Raw genomic sequence first — 20,868 nt, 5'->3', positions numbered from 1 at the left:
GCTGTAATAAATAATTCTGTTCGGAAGCTGATCTCCATCTTTATTGGTTCGTTGAAGTCACATGACTCTGGCGATCCCCTGTCACGGTGTGAGTTTTTTTTAGAAAGTGGTGGCAGCGCCTCGGTGTCACGAGGTGAACGTCGAGCTGTCAACCTCAATCAGGCGCTCCAGCGCGTTCGGCTCGGCGTTCGTCCGCAGCATGTCCACCTCAAGTGGGTGGAGTCGACCTGTCACCGCCAGCGAATGGAGTGGCCCGCCCAGGTCGCAGGACGCCAGCTGCTGCAGCGTCCCCGCCCGGATCACCTGGTCATCCGAGCCAAGCCGGGCCAAACCGACGCACAGCGTGTCCTCGGTCACACCTAGAGACGACCAGGTAGACGTCAGCTGCAGGTAAGACACTGCCTGAACTCTGAAGGATCAGGTGCGACTCACCTAGCTCCTCCCCCGCCTCCCGCCGCCGCTGGACGATCTGAAGCAGCTGATCTGCGGCCTGACTGACGGTCATGAAGCGAGGAGGCTCGTAGATCTTCTTCCCCCTGCGATGGAGAACCAATGAAACGTCAGGAGGTAACACAACGTGGGGGCGGAAAGGCAGCAGCAATGACCTCTGGGAAGGGTCAAAGGTTATTTACAAACTAGAGTGGAAAACATTTAAGGTGGCTGCAAGTCCTTCCAGGAGTGGCAGCCATCTTAAAGGTCAGGCCTCGCAGCACTCCGACTCTTAAGGCCTCAGTTGGCAGGTCAAAGGTTAAAGGTCATGACAGGACAGTTAGAAACAGACCGACCCTGATCAGGTGTATCAGGGCCCGCTCCGGTCTGGAGTTTTTCCACTTGCTGGTTTTGGTTTTCGGTTTGAATTTTTTTGTTAAATGACGTTAAAACGAGCGGCTTGATGTGGTTTCGCTTTGAGCTGCAGCCGCATGTGCTCAGTGAAGCTCAGCTCAGAAAACAACAGAGAAAACAGCATCTGGACCTAGTTCTGGTTCTGGTCTACTACTTACCTCATCATGTTCTCGATGCTCTGCTCTTTGACTTTAATATCTGTCAGAGGAAACAGAAACATTTATGTTTAAACCTTGTTCACACGACTCCGAAAAAATCAATATTTGGCAACAAACACTGACTCTTTATTAATATTATTATCGCGGTGGGCGATGATGTTTTTGTAAAACCTCACAAAGCACTGGATGTACATTCAAGATGGCTGCCACAGCCAACACAGACGTGGCTACAGCTACATCAGTCTCAGCATGATCACACCCGGCCTGAAATTCCTTCACGCCTTTGAGGTAAGACGGCGGACGAGGGCCGGACTCTTTGTTCGTTTCCTCTGATGAACGTTAGCGTGTGTGTGTGTGTGTGTGTGTGTGTGTGTGTGTGTGTGTGTGTGTCTCACCCAGCAGGCAGAGTGTGTGAAGTCCAGCCGATCGGTTTTTACAGATTTTATCGTAGAAACTTTCGGGACGCCACGTCTCCGTCCAAAACACCACCGACACCGTCTCGCCGAAATTATACAGCTGGAAACCAGAGGGGGTCAAAGGTCAGAGGTCACCATGGGTCAATAAATAAAAACCTGTTTTATCAGCAGCTGTTGTCAGGTTAGCCACCCAAGGCTAAAAGGTGGCCATGTTTTCACCTGCGTCTCCTGGATTATTTCAGAAATTGACTAAATACGACTAAACCTGATTCAAGATGGCCGCCACAGCTGGTAGAGGAGATGCTGAGCTAAAGTTTGGTGTGGTAGTAGCTGAGGGTCACCCCCAACGCAAGCAGGCAATAAGCATTCCCTCGAGTTTCACTCTGACTCATCAAAATAAAAGCCCCTCATCTGAATAAGAATCAGAATAAAAAGCTTTTATTTTGGTGTTTGTTTTTACTGAATAACTGTTAGAATAAGAACAGGCGGCGGGGGGAGGGGGCGCCGCCTGACAGCAGCGACCTGATCCACTCCCAGCAAAGGGCTCATTAACATGCCCCGCCCCCTCATTAGCATATTAACAACGTCCCAGTGGAGGCTCAGTGTTAGCGTTGACGCAGCTGCGTCCTGCTCCCTGATTGGCTGCCCTGACAGCTCGGTTATTGATGAGGTCACATTACCGTGGTGCGTTCGCTGGTCTTACATTAATTCGGTTTAATCAGCCTCAGCAGCGGCAGATGGGACACCTCGGGTTTCCCAGGAGAGCGACCTCTCAGGCTGAAGCCCCCCCACCCCCCCAAGAGTGCCGGCTTACCTGCAGCCCACAGCAGCCGACGGCGTTCATGATGGAAGCGTTGTGGATGACTTTGTACGGTATCCCAGCATGCACTGCTCTGAGGACGAGGTCACTGTGGGTCGTAGCTCTGCGCAGAGAAACAAATTAAAATCAAAGCGGATTCCTCTGAATGCATATCACCCTCAGCTACTACCACACTGTCACAGCCATCTGTGTGTTCACTGCCGTGGCGGCCATCTTGAACAGCTACTTTCTGGGACATGGGCAATTACATGATCGTCCCCCTTTCTCAGTGAGAGAATCGATTCTGGGTCGCTCAGAGCTGGATTTTCCTACAAGCAGTAAAATATAAAAAACCCTAACACCCTTCAGTTGTATCCGATGGGAACCTGCTGGTTCCAGGGAGAACACGAGAACCTGCGGTCTCCAGGCACCGGCATCGACCCGACGGGCCGCGTTGCGCTCCACTCACCCGAACGGATCGCCCACCACCAGGAAGGCCACGTCCGTCACGGCTGCGTCCTTCAGGATCTTGTCGGCTCCCTGCTCCACCAGATCCCGGTCTGCCAGGATCAGCTGCATCCCATAATACTCTTCCTGCCAGAGAGAGAGGGCCAGACTGCTGAACTGCTTAATGGCTGCTGAATGACTGCTTAATGACTGTAGAACAGCTGCAAAATGACTGCTAAAAGGCTGGTGAATGACTGCTTACAGCTGCTTAATGACTGCTGAACAGCTGCCTAATGACTGCTTAATGGCTACTGAACAGCTGTTTAATGGCTGCTGAAAGACTGCTGAATGACTGATTAATGGCTGCTGAATGACTGCTTAATGACTGTAGAACAGCTGCAAAATGACTGCTGAAAGACTGCGAATTGACTGCTGAACAGCTGCTTAATGACTGCTGAAAGGCTGCTTTAAGACTGCTGAAAGGCTGCTTTAAGACTGCTGAATGGCTGCTGAGAGCTGAACAGCTGCTGAATTCAGTAAAGGTTTTAACTGGTAAACTATCAAAATAAAAGCTAAAATGAGCTAAACAGCAAAACAGGAGACAGAAACCCAAACTAACAGAACAGCAGCTAAAAGCTAAAGCTAGCAGAACAGTAGCTACAGGCTGTTTCCACCTGTGCGTGGTTACCATGGAGACCATGTTCCAGGTTCACTCTTCTTCTACGCTTTATACATGAACACGTGGCATTTGGTCACCTTAGGTCGTCCCTGAAAGGACCCGTCGTGTCGGTTTAGTCTCTGGCCGGTTCTGGCAGCTCTGCTCCGGACTCACCAGCGCTTCCTTCCCCACGGTGAGGACGGAGGTGTAGGCCTCCAGGTACACCCGGGAGCAGCGCCTCACGGCCTGCAGACCCTTCACCGTGATGTCGGCGGCGTCTCCGAGCCCCAGGCCGATCAGATACAGCATCCTGCCGGCCTCGGTGTCTCCGCTGCGGCACTGGAGCTTCAACCCACGGAAACCGGGACGTTTTCTCGCGTTCACGTGGAGTTTTCACGGCTCCGACCGGAATACGGCTTGCTGTAAAATATTTACATTCGCGACAGTTGCGGTCGCTTTACGTCTCCTGCCATCGGGGGACGTAACGCCAAACTCCATTCACAAAACTGTACATTTTAAAGATTTGCGGACTGATATTATAATTCTGTGCCAATAAAATCAACACATGCACTGATTTATAGTAGTTATTTGTGTCTTTAACTCGTCAGATGTTTTAAAAAATAATCTTAAACATCTTACAGTTTCAAAGTCTAGTTTTAGAGCATTAAAGATACCTGTTTATAGTTATACGGCTAAAATCACTGAACAGTTTGTGCAAATGGGAATTTAAATATGCCGAATTATTGCTTAAAAATCATACTTTATATGTAATATTCAAACCCTTTGTTAATACTTTTGTGCTAGTTTCTACGCGTTATTTAAGTAAAACTTTGGGGGGGTTTTAGTTTGGTTTCAAACTGGTACTTGCATCTATTTGCACCAAACTGAAAATGTTAAATATTAAAAGGAAAATATTCACAGGTAGATGCAAGTCGTTTATCATGTCTCTCTGCATTTTTTAAATGTTAAAGCAGAAATTTAAACAATTATTGCATAATCCAGGTGTCTAAAAACAAACAGATATTAAATTTAAATTAGGACGTTGGATTTCAGACAGACTGGATCTGAGAGTAACACCAGACACATGCTCATATTTCCTCCGCACCTCATATCAGACACAACGTTAGACTCAAACAGACAATGTTTTCACAAATAAGCATGTTTTTATCCCACTGGTGGACACTTTGACTCCAGCAGCAACCAGAACATTAATCCTTATTCAAATAAAATAAAACTTCATGTTCTTTTATAACTCCCCAGGCTCCTACAGTGTCTCCAGGGTCTGTCTTCAGGTCTCTTCCCAGTGGGACATGTCCAAATAAACCTTCCTTGGAAAGCGTCTAGAGGGAATTCCTGCCAGACGCTCAAACCACCTCATGTGGCTCCCTTAGATGAGGAGTAGCAGCGACTATAAAGTTCCCCTCCATGAGGTGCCACCTCGTTGTGTTGGTGGAGGACTTTGGGCATCCCAAAGAGTCCAGAAGCTCCTAAAACAATGATTACAAGACTGAGGGACCACAGTGTGTCCCCTAAACTATGACTACAGGACCCCACTTTGGAGCCACGCCTTGGTTCCCAAACCATTTAATGTATGACTCACTAAATACCCAGAATGTTTTAGGTTGAAGCTTAAATGAGAGCGTAACGATTGTACCAACAGCCATTACTTCTCTCCTTAGATGTTAACTAAACTTTTCAGCTCCTGGAACAATTACAGTAAAAATCTGGTTTTAGCAGACATTTAAAATAAAATAATAACGTCCGTAGATCATCTCAAAACCCTCAAAGTTGATGCTTTGTGACCCACAATGGGGTCCCAGCCCAGACTTTGGGAACCCCTGGTGAAGCTTCATGGATTGGACGACAATCGAAGGTCAAGAAGTGTTTTTATTTATTTATTCCTCCATTTTCCAGCCCTTTAACGGCATCTTACTCATTTTGTGGATAACATCTCACCATTTGATACACGGTTTGCATGTTTTATTTTTTATTTTTTTTGCAGAATACAGCTAGTTTGGATCCTCCTCGTGCTTTCTGTCACGTGTTCAGACATAATGAACTCTCTCTACTGCCGCTGCTCCTGGTCCACCAGCCGTCTCCATGGCGACGGCGGCCGGCGCCACAGCGTGTGAAAGTAGTTGTGAATGAGTCGGTGGGAAAAGCTGCTCCTCTTGTTGTGGTAAACAAGCCTCTGGACCACGTGACCCCCCCAGTTCATGGCGGGGATGGTTGGTGGGTCGGGGTGGAGGATTGTGGGCCTTTTGTTGCAGAGTTCCAGGGTTTGTTTGGCTCCAGTCATCCAGAGAATCAACGCTCCGGTTCTGTTAACCGTTTCTGCTCGGCTCCGGGGCCTCCCGCAGAGGGTTCTGATCCAGATTCAGAGTCCTGGTTCTGATGATGAAGGTTTACGGCTTTAAAATCCATTTATAGGAAGAGCGATAAAAAGAGTCTCTAAAACACACAGAGCTCTAAAAATTTCTAAATATTTAACATTTCTCCTCAGAGTTTCATTAGTTGATAAAAGTTTCCATTAACAGTTTTTTTTAGCAGTAATCTTGTTTATTTCTCATCAGTTTTCAGGCTGTTTTAATGACTTTATTAATTGAATGTCCAGTCCTGTGATTTACTGCAGATGCCCTGGTTTTTATTGATTGTCTCCTTTTATTCCACGGACCTCCTGTGGAGCCGAAGGTCACAGCAGCAGCTGAGGCTTTTTAACCTTCTCGACCTTTTTACCTCCGTTCACGATGCTCTGCTCCGATTGGACGAGCTGCGACCTTCAGTCGGTAAAAACTTAAAAACTTCTTATTTCTCAGAAGAACAAACTCTCTGCAAACAGAGATTTTTGGCATTTTGCTCTAAAACTCGTCAGGTTCTCGTATTTTGCACCAAACGTTCCTGCAGGGCGGAATTTTTAAAGTTTATTTCTGTAATGATATGAACATTTCTTAGGGAGACATCCTCGAATGTAGGCAAAATTTACAAAAAAATATGTGAACAATCCCCCTGTAGACATCAATTTTTGCCTAAACAAGGAGCTCTAAACTCAGTCCCGTTTTTGAATATTTAGTTTTTTATGGTTTTTATGACATGAAGCTTAGTTTTGTTTAGAAAATAAACTCTGAATCCCGACTGACACGGATCTGATTTGAGGTCAGACTGAGACACAAACAGGATTAAACTGATAAATCATCTGAACAGGATTAGAGCTGTTTGTCTGGCGTTTTAATCTGACTTCAGATCAGCTGCGACACATCAACAACTCGACTTGAACGCAGCTTTACGTTTGTTTGCCGAATTTCGTGGTTCAGGAGAAACAGGCTGCAGTTCTTTTTTGTTTTTCTGACTCTTTTCTTTCACTGCAGACAGAAAAAAAAAACACATTTCATGTTTTCAGACATTAATTTACATTTCAGGCTCCAACACATCCTGATTAAAAAGTCAAGACAGGGATATATTATGGCTAATAATTAAAAATAAACCGATTTTATTTTAAACAGGTGATTATAATCTTGATTATACAACAAATATCAAAATATTACCACACAGGAACTGAATTATTGCCATTAATAAGTCAATATCATAAAATATAATCCTATTATAAACGTTCTTTTTCCTGGTTTGATTATTAATACATTCCTAGCAGGTAAACAGTGACAGCAGCAGCTAGCTGTTGCACTTCCGGCACAGCCGTTCGTTCGTCAGACTGGTCAGAATTAAACTCTCCGACCTGAGGTTGTTTAAGGAGCTATCTACAACAGGTAAGATATTAACTCATAAATTAGTAGAATCTGTTTCGTATGTGGGTGGCCCAGTGCTGCAGAGGTTAGGGCTGTCGCCTCTCAATGGGAAGGTTGCAGGTTCGGTTCCTGTCCTGGGGTCTTTCTGGGTGCAGTGTGCATGTTCTCCCTGGTCTCACCTAGGGTTCCTCCAGAACAAAAACATGCCTGTTAGGTGAGAGGGTGAATGGCTGTTTGTCCCTGATGTCCAGGTGTCCCCCGTCTCTCTTGCAGTGACATCTGGAGACGGACAGACAGCAGAAAATGGACGTACGGATGTTTTGTGCGTCTTTGCGGTTCAGTTCGAACTGCAGAACCTTGATGGGGCGTGGCAGGATGAGGACGGCTGGTTTCAGCTCTCCGGGCTGCTCGGGTCGCTCAGACTTACCGAAATCGAGTCAGATCATACAGGAAACCCTCAGCCTGTGCAGAGATCACGGCTTAAAAGAGAAACGCGTAGACACGAGAAGAAAGGGACCAAAAAAAAAAAAAACTCTGGTTTTCAAACTTAGCAGTCTAATTTTATTACCAAACTTTCGTATTGAATAAAATGTTTATCAGGAGGTTCAGTTGCTCTGAAACTGTCAGGAAATCAAAACATTTATGACAAAAAAATAAAAATATGAACGAACTCTGAGAGGAGAAAACACAACAGACTAAAAAAAGTAATTTATAATTTAAAAAATAAATATATAAATAAACGAGAACAAAGAAAACTAGACTAGACTAGACTACCTGGAGTTCATCATTCTACAGAGAGAAAGATCAGATTCACCCTGAAGGTCAGACTGTGCAATGAGCTCCATCTCAGACTCTACAGGCCTCAGTTAGCAGATCAAAGGTCAAAGGTTAAAGCCCCTTCTCTCTAAAAACAACATGGGTTCATTTGAAGGAACCACAAGACTTCTGGAGCAGAACCGGACCAGAGGACAGATGTTTACCCAGAATGCACTGCAGCAAACAGCTCCTCCCAGCTGTCAGCACGGTGGTGGAGGGCTGATGGTTTGGGCTGATTCTGGAGTCAGATGTGAGGCCATCTGTCCGACAGCTGAAGCTTGGACCAAACACAGCAGCTAATCTACAACAGAACGGTCCAGTCAGAGTCCAGAACCTCAGAGAGCTGAGCAGAAACCAATGAGCTAAAGCAACGCTGGAAAGAAGAGTGGGCCACAACTCCTCCACAACCATGAGAGAGACAAACAGGAACCAATGAGCTGAAGCAACGCTGGAAAGAAGAGTGGGCCACAACTCCTCCACAACCACGAGAGACAAACAGGAAACCACTGAGACTTCTGCTGATGAAGGAGGTTCTGGATCAGGTTTATTCTATAAAATAAAATGTTGTCTTGTTGTAAAACATGGTGAACTGTTCTCTGCTTGTTGATCAGGAGTTCAATCATCGCAGGCGAACAGGAAACTCTAACGGGATAATTTCCTGGAAGCTGAATTTTTACGCAATGCGTTATAAAACAGCGTGGGATGAATCGGAGTGGAGAGGCCGAGGAGGCCCCGCTCTCTTCGGAGCTCCCACAGAACCATCTCCAATTACAGGACAAAGGCAACTCTTTCAGCCCCGCAGCTCCAACCCTGCAGCTTTGCATGTCTAATGAGCACGGCGCTGAATGCTAAGAGGACCCCAGGGTGCCCCCCCATTTAGGCACCACCTACGCACCACCCGGTCACCCATGTCTCACTTTGGACCGGGGCGTCCATGTTGGGCCCCTTCGTTCAAAACACATCAGCTCCAATTCGTTCCACGGCGGTGTCACAACACATGGGACCCAAAATGAGACGATAACGGGCCGAGGACAATCTCCTTGGAATCAAAACAGGAAGAACAGGCGCCGCTGTGGGAGAGAGAGTGGGCGGGGCCTGAGAAGTCAACAGGTGAGAAGACTCAGAAGCTGATTTGAGCTGAGACGTTTCACTCACGGACAGACAAAAGCAGTAAAAACAAACAGTGTTGGAACGAAGCCGAACTCCCAAAAAAGGGACCAAACTCAGTTTTTATAAATTATAACGGGCCCCAGGTGTATTTTGACCACTGCAAAAAAGCTCTTCTTATGACGTCAGACGTTCAAGACTACAGCCCTGAATGTCCAGGTCTGAAAACCACGAGGTGGGCAACAAAATAATGTCTCCAGCTGTCAGCACGGCGGTGGAGGGCTGATGGTTTGGGCTCCTCTGTAACAATGATCCCAAACACAGCAGCTAATCTACAACAGAACGGTCCAGTCAGAGTCCAGAACCTCAGAGAGCTGAGCAGAAACCAATGAGCTGAAGCAACGCTGGAAAGAAGAGTGGGCCACAACTCCTCCACAACCATGAGAGACAAACAGGAAACCACTGAGAGTTCTGCTGCTGGTTCTGGATCTGGCGGTTGATTAGGTTTTTCCACACAGCTTCTCTCTGGCTTCGTCTTTGTTCAACAACGACTCGGTCAAAGCTGTGGAGGTTTTGTACACTTCAGGTCAGAACTGAATGATGTCATTACCTCTCGTCTGCTCTTATGGAGGCAGCCTCTCAGGATGTCGTTGAACTTTTATGCTTTCATTGATTTCTGCCTCTTATTCCCACCCAACTTCCTGCTTTTTAATGTTTAATGTCCATCAAAACAATAACATGGCACGCAATCAGGCTAACTGTTAAACGTGAAGCATGGGCCAAGAGTCCTGCGTAAACAGAAAACACATTACTGAGATTTAATGGAGAGGAAACAGTCCAAAAAAATAATGACAAACTGTCAAAGTAATGGAGGCAACCAAAAGTCTGATCGTTTAGGTGTTTAAAGGTGGAAAGTTTCTAAAACCTTCATTGGATTCTTTGGAAACGTGAATAAAAATCACTAAATTTACTGAATTAAAGCCGTTTTTAATGTCAGTTAGCTGTAGCAGCCATCTTCAGTCAGGTTTCATGATCAATCAGAGGTCAGATTTAGTCTAAGAGACAACTAAAAACGGAATAAGACGAATTTTTAGAAACTCACGAGTTCTAAAACTTTAAAAGTTAATTTCACAGAAACCCAGAAGGAAGATGGCGCCTCACACACATTAACCCTACTGAAGGTCAGAAACAAGATTCAACTTTTCGAGTTTTTCTTCTTCTTAAACAACAGAAACATCCATCACCCCCCCACCCCCACCCCCNCCTCCTCCCCCACCGTGCTCTGAGGGCAGCGATGGCGAGCTGCCACATTCCTTACCACCGGGGAAACAACGAATCACATCACAGGAAGTCGGGGAGGAAGAAGCTGGCTAATGCTTTCCTGTTAAACACACACACACACACACACACACACACCGAACCGGTCCAAACCATAATTACAGGCTGCAGATGTTCACCGGTTAAAGTTTCACTGGATCTCAACCCAGAACCAGAACAGAAAATGTAAAAAACGGAACAACGAGTTCAAACAAAACCGAAGAAGAATGAGGACCGTGAACAGGCTTCACAGGTCCTTGAGACACAGAAGCAGGACCAGGACCAGGACCAGGACTTCCAGGCCTGCAGAACTCTGTTTTTTTCCTGTCAGGAGTTGTTCTGCTGCTCGGGTCCGTTTCCCTCCAGCCGTCGTCATGGTGACGCTCAGTTATGCGGAGCCTGAATACAGTCAGCAGCTCCAAGGAAAGAGGCCTTTGTTACCCGCAAGCCTCCCATCACCTCCTCCCCCATCCATCCTCCTCCCCCCTTCAGCTCTTTATGTTCGTTTTGCACCAAACGAGAAACTGGTAACTCGTCCGACGCCAACCTGGGCCCGCTCGGATCCCAGCGTGGTGCCGGTACAGTTTAATTTTAGACCCAGTAAAGCACTGCGGTGCCAGAATAAACCTGATGTCTGTAAGAAACACAGGCAGCACCTGAGGAAGTTCATCTGAGTGAAAATTACTGTGATACGGGACACATAAAGTGAAGTTTATCTCCATTTAGGTTGTAGTTTTAAACAGACTCTGTGCTGAAAAACCCCCAGTTTGGATCCAAATCAGACCCAGAAACTTATCCGCCTATTTCTAAACCACCTTTAGTCTGCTATTGGATGAATGTATTCCTCTGAAACTGCTAGTGGTGTACTTCAGAGTTTGGTACGGAGCAAATACAGGAACTTTATCAATAATATGCTAAATCTGAACCTATATTCAGGTCTGTTTTCCACTTTTAATTAGCCGATTGTTTGCATTTTAAAACCAAGGATGGGAAAAAAATGGATAACTGAGATCGAATGGCGTCCAAGAGAGGCACCAACCGAAGGGGCTGAACTACCTGAAGGCAACTTCAGATGTCCAGGAGGTCAGCCATGACCAAACACCTACAGAGAGTCAGGGAGGTCCTAGAGAGCCAGCTGAAGGGAAAGAACAGAGTCCAAGACATCAACACATACTGGTGTCAGTCATCAGATCCCCTGCTGGTATAATAACCTGATCAAAGGTGGAGATAGAAGCCAAAAGCTCCTCACAATTCATGGAGGGTTTCACGCTAAGTCCAGCACCCTGAGACTGAACACTAAGAGAAAGGAGGGAGGATCGAAGCCACGATACAGGATGAACCAACCAAGATCCTGGAGTCCATCAGGAAGAAAACCCTCAACGATGATCTGCTCAGAGAATGCCTCGGGCAGCAGAAACATAATGTGGAAAAGGAGAAAGAGGAACCATCATGGAAAGACAAGCCCCTGCACAGCATGTACCTCTGGCAGATTGAGGAAGTAGCTGATATCAACGAATCCTACCAGTGGCTAAAAAGGCCTGGACTGAAGGACAGACAGAGGCACTAATCCTGGCAGCACAAGAGCACTATCATACCAGGCAGGACCCAAGATGGAGGCTGGGTAAAGATGCCCCTGAGACAGTCCAGCACATAACAGCAGGATGGAAGATGCAGGCAGGCAAAGCGTACATGGAACGCCATAACCAAGCAGCTGGAATAGAGTACAGGAACATCTGAACATCTTCCAGATCCAGACTGACAAACAGCTGATGGCTAACCAACCAGACATTGTGGTGATAAGATCCAGAAGAAAGCAGTGCTGATAGATATAGACGTCCCAAGAGACTGTAACATCAGGAGAAGCTGGAGAAACACCAAGGGTTGAAAGAGGAAACAGGTCACCCAACCAGGTGGGGAGTGAGTCTCTGCCTCAGGTGATGGAGTGACACTAGGAGGGAACAGGAGATGGATCGACGGATTGGGGTCCGTGTCGGATGATCTGCTTCAGTCGTTGGTGGTGAAGAAAGACTTGAGTTTAAAGACGACGCTCGTGACTTCCCAGTCTGTCTACGTTCCAGCTGTCACCTGTGGGCTTGAGGTTTGGATCATGGCTGAAAGAACCAGATCCTGAATACTGAAATGAGCTTTCTCTGTAGGGTGGCCGGGCTCAGCCTCAGAGATAAGGTGAGGGGGGAGCTCGGAGTAGAGCCACTGCTCCTCCTCATCGAAAAGAGTCAGCTGAGGTGGTTCATCTGATCAGGATGCCTCCCTTTGGAGGTTTTCCAGGCACATCCCACTGGGAAGAGACCCTAGGGCAGAACCAGAACTCGTTGGACTGGGGATGCCTTGGGATCCCCCAGGAGGAGCTGGAGAGGGAGGTCTGGGTTTTCCTCCTGGACCCGACCACGGATAAACGGTCCAAGATGTTTGGATGGATGGAAGCTGTGGAGAGTCGAGGCCTCGGTGGTACCAGAGGTCATCAGAGAACAAATACCAGGAAGAACCTCAGAGATCTCTGTCCGGAAGAGCACAGTCCTAGGAACAGAACCCTCAAGATCCTGGTAACTGGTAGAGGACCCGAGCTTAGAGTAGAACCATCCATGAAGGTTTTATTTATAATCATTCTGAGTTTAGAACAAATATATCAGCACAAAGTGGGGGATGAACGTCCTATAATTTATATTTTTCTTGTTTTTTTTTCATTTTATTTTATTGCACTTCCGTAAACTCAAGTATCGATCCGATACCAACGGCGGTATCGATATGTGGATCGATCCGCTGGTTGTATCTGAGAGTCATCCCGGTGACACTCTGAGCGCGAACAGCGGAAACAACCTGCACTCTGTTTCTATTAATCAGTTTGACTGATGTGAGCAGAGAGCATCTTCCTCCTCCTCCTCGGTGTGTGTGTGTGTGTGAGCTCTCCTCTCGCTGTCGGAGGATTAAAAAAAAATAAAAACCTTCTGGATCCTCGGAGCTTCGACTCGGAGCTGCAGCAGAAACGCTTTGAAGCGGATTTGATTTTATTTTATTAGATTTTTCTGGGACTAAAATCCGGTTTGGAGCCACTTTCTGTTGTTCTGGTTCAGAGGATTCTCGACCCGCTGAGCTCAGGTCAGTTTGACGGATTCAGTCGGATTTTGTTTTATAATAAAAAACTAAATAAAGTCGGTTAGATGAAAGGATGACGTCACGCGGCGCCGGGAAGAAAATCCACTTAATTTGTTTAATTTAAAACATATTTTCTGTATTTTTTCTGCTTCTCTGCAGCAGAAACGCGTCTTTAATGGACTGTTAATGAAATTGAATGTAAAGTTTTAATGACTCCTGGCTGAATTTAAAGGACATTTCCTAAAAATTTACTAAAATTAACGTTTTTCTGGGTTGAGTTTAGGCTGAAATCTTTTTTTTTTTTTGCCTTAATAAGCTGCTACACATTTTTTGGTTTTGTCCAGACCTGCTTCTTAAAGAGTTTAAAGGGTATTAATTAAAATCAGTTTACAGTTAAAGGTTGTATATAATGAGTTTCTAAAGTTTGTTGGAACTACAGAAATCTAATCTGTATGATTATGTTAGGGTTTTATTTTTTTTTTAAGCAACCAAATCACTTAGCTCTTTAATATTTCATTTCTGTTAGTTTTAAAAAAGGAAGAGCATGACGTTACTTTTGGAGCTTTACATCCTGACAAAAAAAGCAAAAAAAAAAGTAAAAATTTGCCCTCATAGACATCAATGGGGGTTCATTAGAAAGTCCTCTTTAGAGCGTCAGACAAACCTGTTTTAATCCTTCTAATAAAGAGAGAAAAAACTTCAAAAAGTCACTGAAATAACTTAAAACTGACAAAAGTAATTAAATAAAACCGCTTTTAAATTCTGGGTCAACTAATTATTTAAAAGTAAACTGACTTTTAAAAAAAAGATGGTAGATAACTTAATATTTTGTTGCTCAATCCAGTGATTTCTGGACCTCTGAGACTCCTGCACCTGTCCTCAGGTGTCCTCAGGTGTCCACAGCTGTCCTGGTCCACTCCTCCTGAACAACCTGCTCCAGCTGCTCCAGGTCTGAAGGCTTCCTCCTCCAGATGTTTCAGCTCCTTCCACAGATGTTCAGCAGGATTTAGATCAGGGTTCAGAAGGCCACTTCAGAACGGTCCGATGTTTGGTTCTGACCCGTTCTTGGTGTTTTGGGTCATTATCCTGTTTGACCCATAAGCTGAGACTGAGACCAAGCTTTCTGACTCTGAGCAGCACATCTGGCTCCAGAAAGCCTTGATAGTCTTGAGGTTTCACTGGACCAAGAACAGAACCGAGCCTCCTCCATGTCCCCCTGTAGGTTCAAGGTTCTGGTCTTTGGTTCTGGTTTGGGTCTGTAGACACAGAGCTAATGGGACTTGTTGCCTAAAAGCTCCAGTTTTGTCTCATCTGTCCAAAGGACATTCTCCCAGAAGCTTTATGATCTGGTGTCCTCCTCGGTCGTCTTCCATTAAGTCCACTTTGTCTCAAACAGACCGATGGTGTGATGACCTTTGACCTTGGAGTTCACCTCTGATCTCTTTGGTTGCTGTTCGTATTATCAGTCTCTTCAGTTTGTTATCAGTTGTCCTCTTGTGGACACGTCCAGGCCGGTTGTCTCCAGTCCTGTGGACCTGAACCTTATGTAGTCTCAGGAACATCCGGCTGCTTGGAGACATTTAACCTGCTGCCAATCATTGTCTTTCTGAGCTCCTGGGACAACTCTGTCCTCAGCTTCCTGTCCCCCAGGTTCAGTGTAGTACACACCATGATCCCAAACAGCCCTGTGACTACCTGTCCCCCTTTAAACAGGCAGATTGACTGATTCCAGGACTGAGGACACCTCTGATTACAGGACACACCTGAGTCTAACATGTCCCCTGTGGACAGATTTTCAGTATTTATATTACTTTTCTAACTAAGATGAAGTGTGTTTTATGAAATTTTCATCTTTTCATGTAACATAAAACTAACAGTCAAATGATCAGTTTATATTATATTTATATTTTTCTTAAAAACAAACTAGATAGAAGCCATAAATGTTGCTTTATTCATTCATTCTTCAGTGAAATAGAAGAAAATGAATAAAAACTAAAGAAGAATATTTTCCTCTAAAGAACGAGGCTATGATCCAGCTTACAGTTTCATGAGTCTGCAGAAAGTTTAAATATTTCATTTCTGCTCTAAATAATTAAAAAATAAACTACAGCATGAATTAAAACACATTAAAGTCATGACAGTTAGACGTTGGTGTTTCATCTTTCTAAAAAATAAAAATAAAGTTTCAGAGTCGGACGAACTCTTAAACTCGAAGATGTTTCGGTTTCAGTGACCCTGGAGGTTTTCATTCAGCAGTAATCTGAGTTTTTGTCCTCTCTGTAGGACCATGTCCCCCTCCGGCACCAGGACACCCCCTGCTCCTCCTCAGGAAGACCACCTGACATGAAGGACTGAAGTCTGAGGACGCGGCGCCCCCTGCTGGACACCCGCTGCAGCCGCAGGCCATGGCTGAGCCCAGTTATTCTGACCTCATCGCCAAACACTACAACTACACCGGCAAGTTCCGCAAGGCGACCCAGCAGGACTCGGGTCTGAAGGCCGACTCGGTGGTCTTCATCATCGTGTGCTGCTTCATCATCCTGGAGAACGTCCTGGTCCTGACCACCATCTGGAGGACCAAGAAGTTCCACAAGCCCATGTACTACTTCATTGGGAACCTGGCGCTGTCCGACCTGCTGGCCGGCGTCGTCTACACCGCCAACATCCTGCTGTCCGGCGCCAACACCTACAAGCTGACGCCCACACAGTGGTTCTTCCGGGAGGGCAGCATGTTCGTGGCGCTGGCGGCGTCCGTGTTCAGCCTGCTGGCCATCGCCATTGAGCGCCACCTCACCATGCTGAAGATGAAGCTGCACAACAACGGGAACACGTGCCGCGTCTTCCTGCTGATCAGCACTGTGTGGATGATCGCGGCGGTTCTGGGCGGGCTGCCGGTGATGGGCTGGAACTGCATCGAGAGCATGGCGCAGTGCTCCACCGTGCTGCCGCTCTACCACAAGACCTACATCCTGTTCTGCACCACCGTCTTCAGCATCATCCTCCTGGCCATCGTGGTGCTCTACGCCCGGATCTACGCGCTGGTGCGCACACGCAGCCGCAAGCTCGTCTTCCGCAAGGTGACCAACGGCCGCAGCACCGCCGGCGCCAACAGCAAGAGCTCAGAGAAGTCCCTGGCGCTGCTAAAGACCGTCATCATTGTCCTGAGCTGCTTCATCGCCTGCTGGGCCCCGCTCTTCGTCCTCCTGCTGCTGGACGCTGCCTGTGAGACGCTGGCCTGCCCCATCCTCTACAAGGCCGAGTGGTTCCTGGCGCTCGCCGTCCTCAACTCCGCCATGAACCCACTCATCTACACGCTGACCAGCAACGAGATGCGCCGGGCCTTCCTCAAGACGCTGCTGTGCTGCACGGCCTGCGTCCGGCCAAAACCCAAGTTCACGGGGCCGATCATGGGGGCGGAGTTCAGCCGCAGCAAGTCGGATAACTCCTCCCACCCCAACAAGGAGGAGGCGGAGTATTCCCCGAGGGAGACCACGGTGGTGTCCTCCGGGAACGCCACGTCCTCGTCCTAATCCGGAGGACGATCCGGACGGAGAGACGGGTCCGTTCAGCGGATCAGAACCTGAAGATCTTCTGAAGACTTTGGTTCAGCTGGAACCGGTGAAGCACTCAGAACAGACGTGGATCAGTGTGGTTCTGCCTCGACCAGAACCAGGTTTGTTCCAACATTCTTCAGAAAACAGAACATTTCCTGGAAGCTGAAACTGAACATCTGGAGCATCGTGGCGGTTCATAGCAGCTCTTACTGACAGAACATGAAGGAACCAGAACCTTTTCCTGAACCTGATAGAAGAAACGGACCCTGTACTCACCCTCTAAGAACATCTAGAACCTGTAGCACTTAAACATACAACTGTCAAATATTTAAGGAATACAAAATAATAAATGGAAAAGTTTTTCTCTTTAACAAAAACACATCGAAGGCAGAGCTCAGCTGCTTTTGGGTTTGAATTTTATATTTATATTTGGGTTATAATTAAAAAAAATAAATAAATAAAACAAAACGTCATTTTTTTTACTTACTAAAAGAACATTTAATGTGAACGGGATAATTGGACATTTTCATTCATATTTTTTTGACTTTATAACCCCTAAGTAAGGAATAAAATCATAATTTTAAATTTATTATTTCATATTTTGGACTACAGTGTTTATTTAATGTTAAAATATATGTTTTTAAGGTTCATATTTGAACCCAAAACATTTCCTGAAAACTTTGAATCACAACCTTATTTTTTTCCCTTTAAAGCATTTAAAGTAAAGTCTTCTTGTCGTTCTACTTGATGCGTTCAAGGACCAGCTGAGCTTTGAGTTTCTGAGTGTTTCTGATGTGACGTTTGTGTAAAACTGGTAGAAACGTATTTTATGTCAGTTGTTGTCAGTAGAAACTTCAGCGTAGTTTTAATAATTTATACCTGAAAGCAGAAAACAAAAAGGTTGTCATTTAAATAAAAAAAAACATTTTTTTCATTTGAACTAAGGAAGCCCATTGCTGCCAAAAATAATTTCAAACCTTTACCAGAAAACAAACAAATATGTATTTAACGTTTTTCACATGTGATCACAGGAACATGTTTTCCATTTGCAACATGCTTTATTCACATGTTAACTAAACAAGTTTTATTTCTCACATGCAATTTTCAAAATGGTTTTTCTTTCAAATCACGTTTTTCACATGTGTCACATCTAAAGTAAACATGTGTTCATGTAAAAATGTGAGTTCTATATGTGAAGCCTATGAAGTTTTCATTTCAGAACCACATTTTCCATGTGCAAAAGATGTTTTACATATACCACATGTAGTTTGAACATTTTCACATGTTAAAAAAGTGATTTATGGCATGTGAAGTTTTAATAGTTTTTGTTTAAAGACTCGTTTCCATGTGCAAACCATGCGTTTTACAAATGTTAAAATTTAACAGGCCTTCAACATGTGATTTCCCACATGTGAAGTTTATATGATTTTTGTTTCAAATCCACAGGTTTCCCATGTGCAAAACATGTGTTTTAGGAATGTCACATGTAAACTTAAAATGTTTCCACATGTGAAAAAGTGATTTACAACATGTGAAGTTTAAAAGGTTTATGTTTTTTAGATGTACAAGTTTCCCATGTGCAAACAATGTGTTTCACACGTTTTTCCACATGTCATGTGTAAATTTAACCTGTTTTCATGTGATTTTCCATGTGGTCTTTGTTTCCCATGTCATATATAAATTTAACATGTGAAAACAAGTTTTCACATGAGAAGTTCATGCATTTGTTTAAAAAAAAACCTTTTGTACTTCATTTTTTAAACTTGATATTTTTGGCACAAAGGCGCTTCCATAGAGGCTGTCTGGCAGCAACTTATCGGTTAATCAATCAGTTTTCTTTAGTTTGTTTTCAGGTTTCGACCGAGCCTGAAATCCGCTCGTCTGCACTCTTTAACTCCTGAATGTTTGTTTGTTTTTTAGCACTTAATAAAAGCAGGAATAAAATCACAGTTTTGGTTTAAATGAGCGTTTCGATATCAAATTAAATGTTTTTGAGATTTATTGATTTATTTTAGTATGGTTGTAACAACATAGTTTATTTTTTATAGTTTTTATTTGTCAGACATCCTGGAATCGTTCCTCAGACTCAGCTGCTGACCTCTGACCTCTGAACCCGCCTGTCCTTAGGGGGACGTGAAGACAAACGGTGGTTCAGACGGACCTGATTCTGAACCCGGACTGGTCTGAGGTCCGGGTCTAAGCACCTCAGACTGGATGTGGGTTTGAGACTAAATGAGGTTTCATGTCACAAAAAAACAATAAAAAAACATTTGATTCATGAAACCATTTTTCTGCAAAGGTTCAGTTTGAGCAAAGAGCTGAAAGATGAAGCCAAAACCGAGCTGTTACAGCTGAAAGAAGCTAAAAGCTAAATGTAGCAAAAGACTAGCTCAAAGCAGCAAATGATAGCTAAAGGTTAAAAGTAACAAAATGGAAGGTAGAAGCTAAAAGTGACAAAAAGGCCACTAGAAGCTAAAAGTGACAAAAAGGCCACTAGAAGCTAAAAGTGACAAAAAGGCCACTAAAGGCTAAAAGTGGCAAAAGGCTAGCTGAAAGCTAAATGTAGCAAAAGTCTAGCTAAAAGCTGAAAGTAATAAAATAGCAGCTTGAACAAAAGAGTAGCAAAAGGCTAACTAAAAGAAGCAAAAAGTGAGCTAAGAGCTAAATTAACAGAAGGCTAGCTAAAATGTAAAGCAGTAAAATGCTAACCAAAAGTAGCAAAAGGTTACCTAAAAGCTAAAAGCAGCAAAATTGTAGCTAGAAGCTAAAAGTCTGAATAGGCTAGATGAAGCAGCAAAAAGTGAGCTAAGAGCTAAATTAACAGAAGGCTAGCTAAAATGTAAAGCAGTAAAATGCTAACCAAAAGTAGCAAAAGGTTACCTAAAAGCTAAAAGCAGCAAAATTGTAGCTAGAAGCTAAAAGCAGCAGAAAGGTAGGTCTTTGGTCTTCTGCTGCTGTTCCACTCAGTTCCAGTCCTCGTCCTCCAACCCCAAAAAATCTGATAAAAACAGCAAAAAATAAAGTTGTTTTTCAGAACATTTGAACAAACTGATCGATGAAGCAGCCGGTCGGTCAGTAAACTCTGAGGAGTTAATGTTTAAACTCAGTTTATAAAACGCAGGATCAGTTTCCTGACTCCTGATCTGAACATCATGGGTCTGACTCTGCTCCTGACGTCTCTCTGCTGTGAGGTTTTTATTACTTTTACTTTGAATTAAATCCTCTCATGGTTTATTGACCGTTTGGTTACTTTTGAACTTCTGCAGAAAAAAAGAAACCCTCCACTGACTTTCTGCTTCTCTCTGATTGGTTGACAGGCTGGACGGCAGCTGCCAGGTACATTTGGACAGGTGAGTCTGTCTGTCCAGTTGGGACAATCTAAAGTCAAGTCCGAGCTGAGCCTCATGTTGTTTCTGCAGACATCCCCAAGCTCATCCTGAGCAGCGAGGAAATCAACGATGGAGACAACCTGACAATTGGCTGCACAGTTCCTATTGACTACACCGGAGGGGACTGCCGTCTGTTCAGAGGACACTCTCATGATCCGTTCAAGATGATGACAGCTTCAAGTTACGACTGTGAATTCCACCTGACGTCAGATGAGCTGCTGGGCGGCGCGCTGCCAGACAGACTGGTGCCGATCAGGTGTGACTACAAGCTGCAGGACTTCACGTCCAAGTCCAGCGACAGAAGGAGGATCATGGTCTGGGGTGAGGGTTCATCGGTTTTACAGGACCAACATGTCCCTCTGACAGAACCAACATGTCCTTCTGACAGGACCAACATGTCCCTCTGACAGGACGACCAGGACCCTCTGACAGGACCGACATGTCCCTCTGACAGGACCAACATGTCCCTCTGACAGGACCGACACGTCCCTCTGACAGGACCAACATGTCCCT

At 45.0% G+C, this 20,868-nt stretch overlaps 3 protein-coding genes across 4 annotated transcripts in view; 2 read left to right on the top strand and 1 right to left on the bottom strand.

The window, feature by feature from the left end:
• Positions 1 to 22: 22 nt before the first annotated feature.
• Positions 23 to 3,749, bottom strand: dph5 (diphthamide biosynthesis 5). 2 transcript variants are annotated; one of them, XM_017437612.3, is made up of 7 exons: positions 3,496 to 3,749; positions 2,686 to 2,810; positions 2,232 to 2,340; positions 1,397 to 1,517; positions 1,002 to 1,041; positions 433 to 536; positions 23 to 359 (listed from the first exon to the last, which is right to left on the bottom strand). In XM_017437612.3, exons 1-7 carry the CDS (start codon positions 3,628 to 3,630, stop codon positions 127 to 129), a joined length of 867 nt encoding a protein of 288 aa, XP_017293101.1. In that variant the 5' UTR covers positions 3,631 to 3,749; the 3' UTR covers positions 23 to 126. The 2 variants fall into 2 exon arrangements, with proteins under 2 accessions (XP_017293101.1, XP_017293102.1); XM_017437613.3 differs by having other exon boundaries at positions 3,420 to 3,557.
• Positions 3,750 to 12,685: 8,936 nt separating this feature from the next.
• On the top strand, positions 12,686 to 18,915 carry s1pr1 (sphingosine-1-phosphate receptor 1). The gene is made up of 2 exons (XM_017437590.3): positions 12,686 to 13,415; positions 15,696 to 18,915. The coding sequence occupies exon 2, from the start codon at positions 15,818 to 15,820 to the stop codon at positions 16,940 to 16,942; it is 1,125 nt and encodes a 374-aa protein (XP_017293079.1). The 5' UTR covers positions 12,686 to 13,415; positions 15,696 to 15,817; the 3' UTR covers positions 16,943 to 18,915.
• Positions 18,916 to 20,098: 1,183 nt separating this feature from the next.
• Positions 20,099 to 20,868, top strand: part of LOC108248668 — a 3,365-nt gene continuing 2,595 nt past the window's right edge. The window contains exons 1-3 of the mRNA XM_017437592.2: positions 20,099 to 20,152; positions 20,284 to 20,316; positions 20,386 to 20,676. Of these exons, the coding sequence (XP_017293081.1) occupies positions 20,119 to 20,152; positions 20,284 to 20,316; positions 20,386 to 20,676 (358 nt within the window). The 5' untranslated portion in view covers positions 20,099 to 20,118. The remainder of the gene's footprint in view (positions 20,153 to 20,283; positions 20,317 to 20,385; positions 20,677 to 20,868) is intronic.

The sequence above is a fragment of the Kryptolebias marmoratus genome, linkage group LG18 (assembly GCF_001649575.2).
Source record: "Kryptolebias marmoratus isolate JLee-2015 linkage group LG18, ASM164957v2, whole genome shotgun sequence".
NCBI classification, from domain to species: domain Eukaryota; kingdom Metazoa; phylum Chordata; class Actinopteri; order Cyprinodontiformes; family Rivulidae; genus Kryptolebias; species Kryptolebias marmoratus.
This window is presented reverse-complemented; position numbering and strand designations above follow the sequence as displayed.

Bases quoted from the DNA above. Each gene is read 5' to 3' on its own strand.
- dph5 (XM_017437612.3), bottom strand. From the start codon at position 3,630: ATGCTGTATCTGATCGGCCTGGGGCTCGGAGACGCCGCCGACATCACG. The intron at 2,811-3,495 runs GTGAGTCCGGAG...TCTCTCTGGCAG, and splicing joins CCGTGGGGAAGGAAGCGCTG to GAAGAGTATTATGGGATGCA. The intron at 1,518-2,231 runs GTAAGCCGGCAC...TCTGGTTTCCAG, and splicing joins TCGGCTGCTGTGGGCTGCAG to CTGTATAATTTCGGCGAGAC.
- s1pr1 (XM_017437590.3), top strand. From the start codon at position 15,818: ATGGCTGAGCCCAGTTATTCTGACCTCATCGCCAAACACTACAACTAC.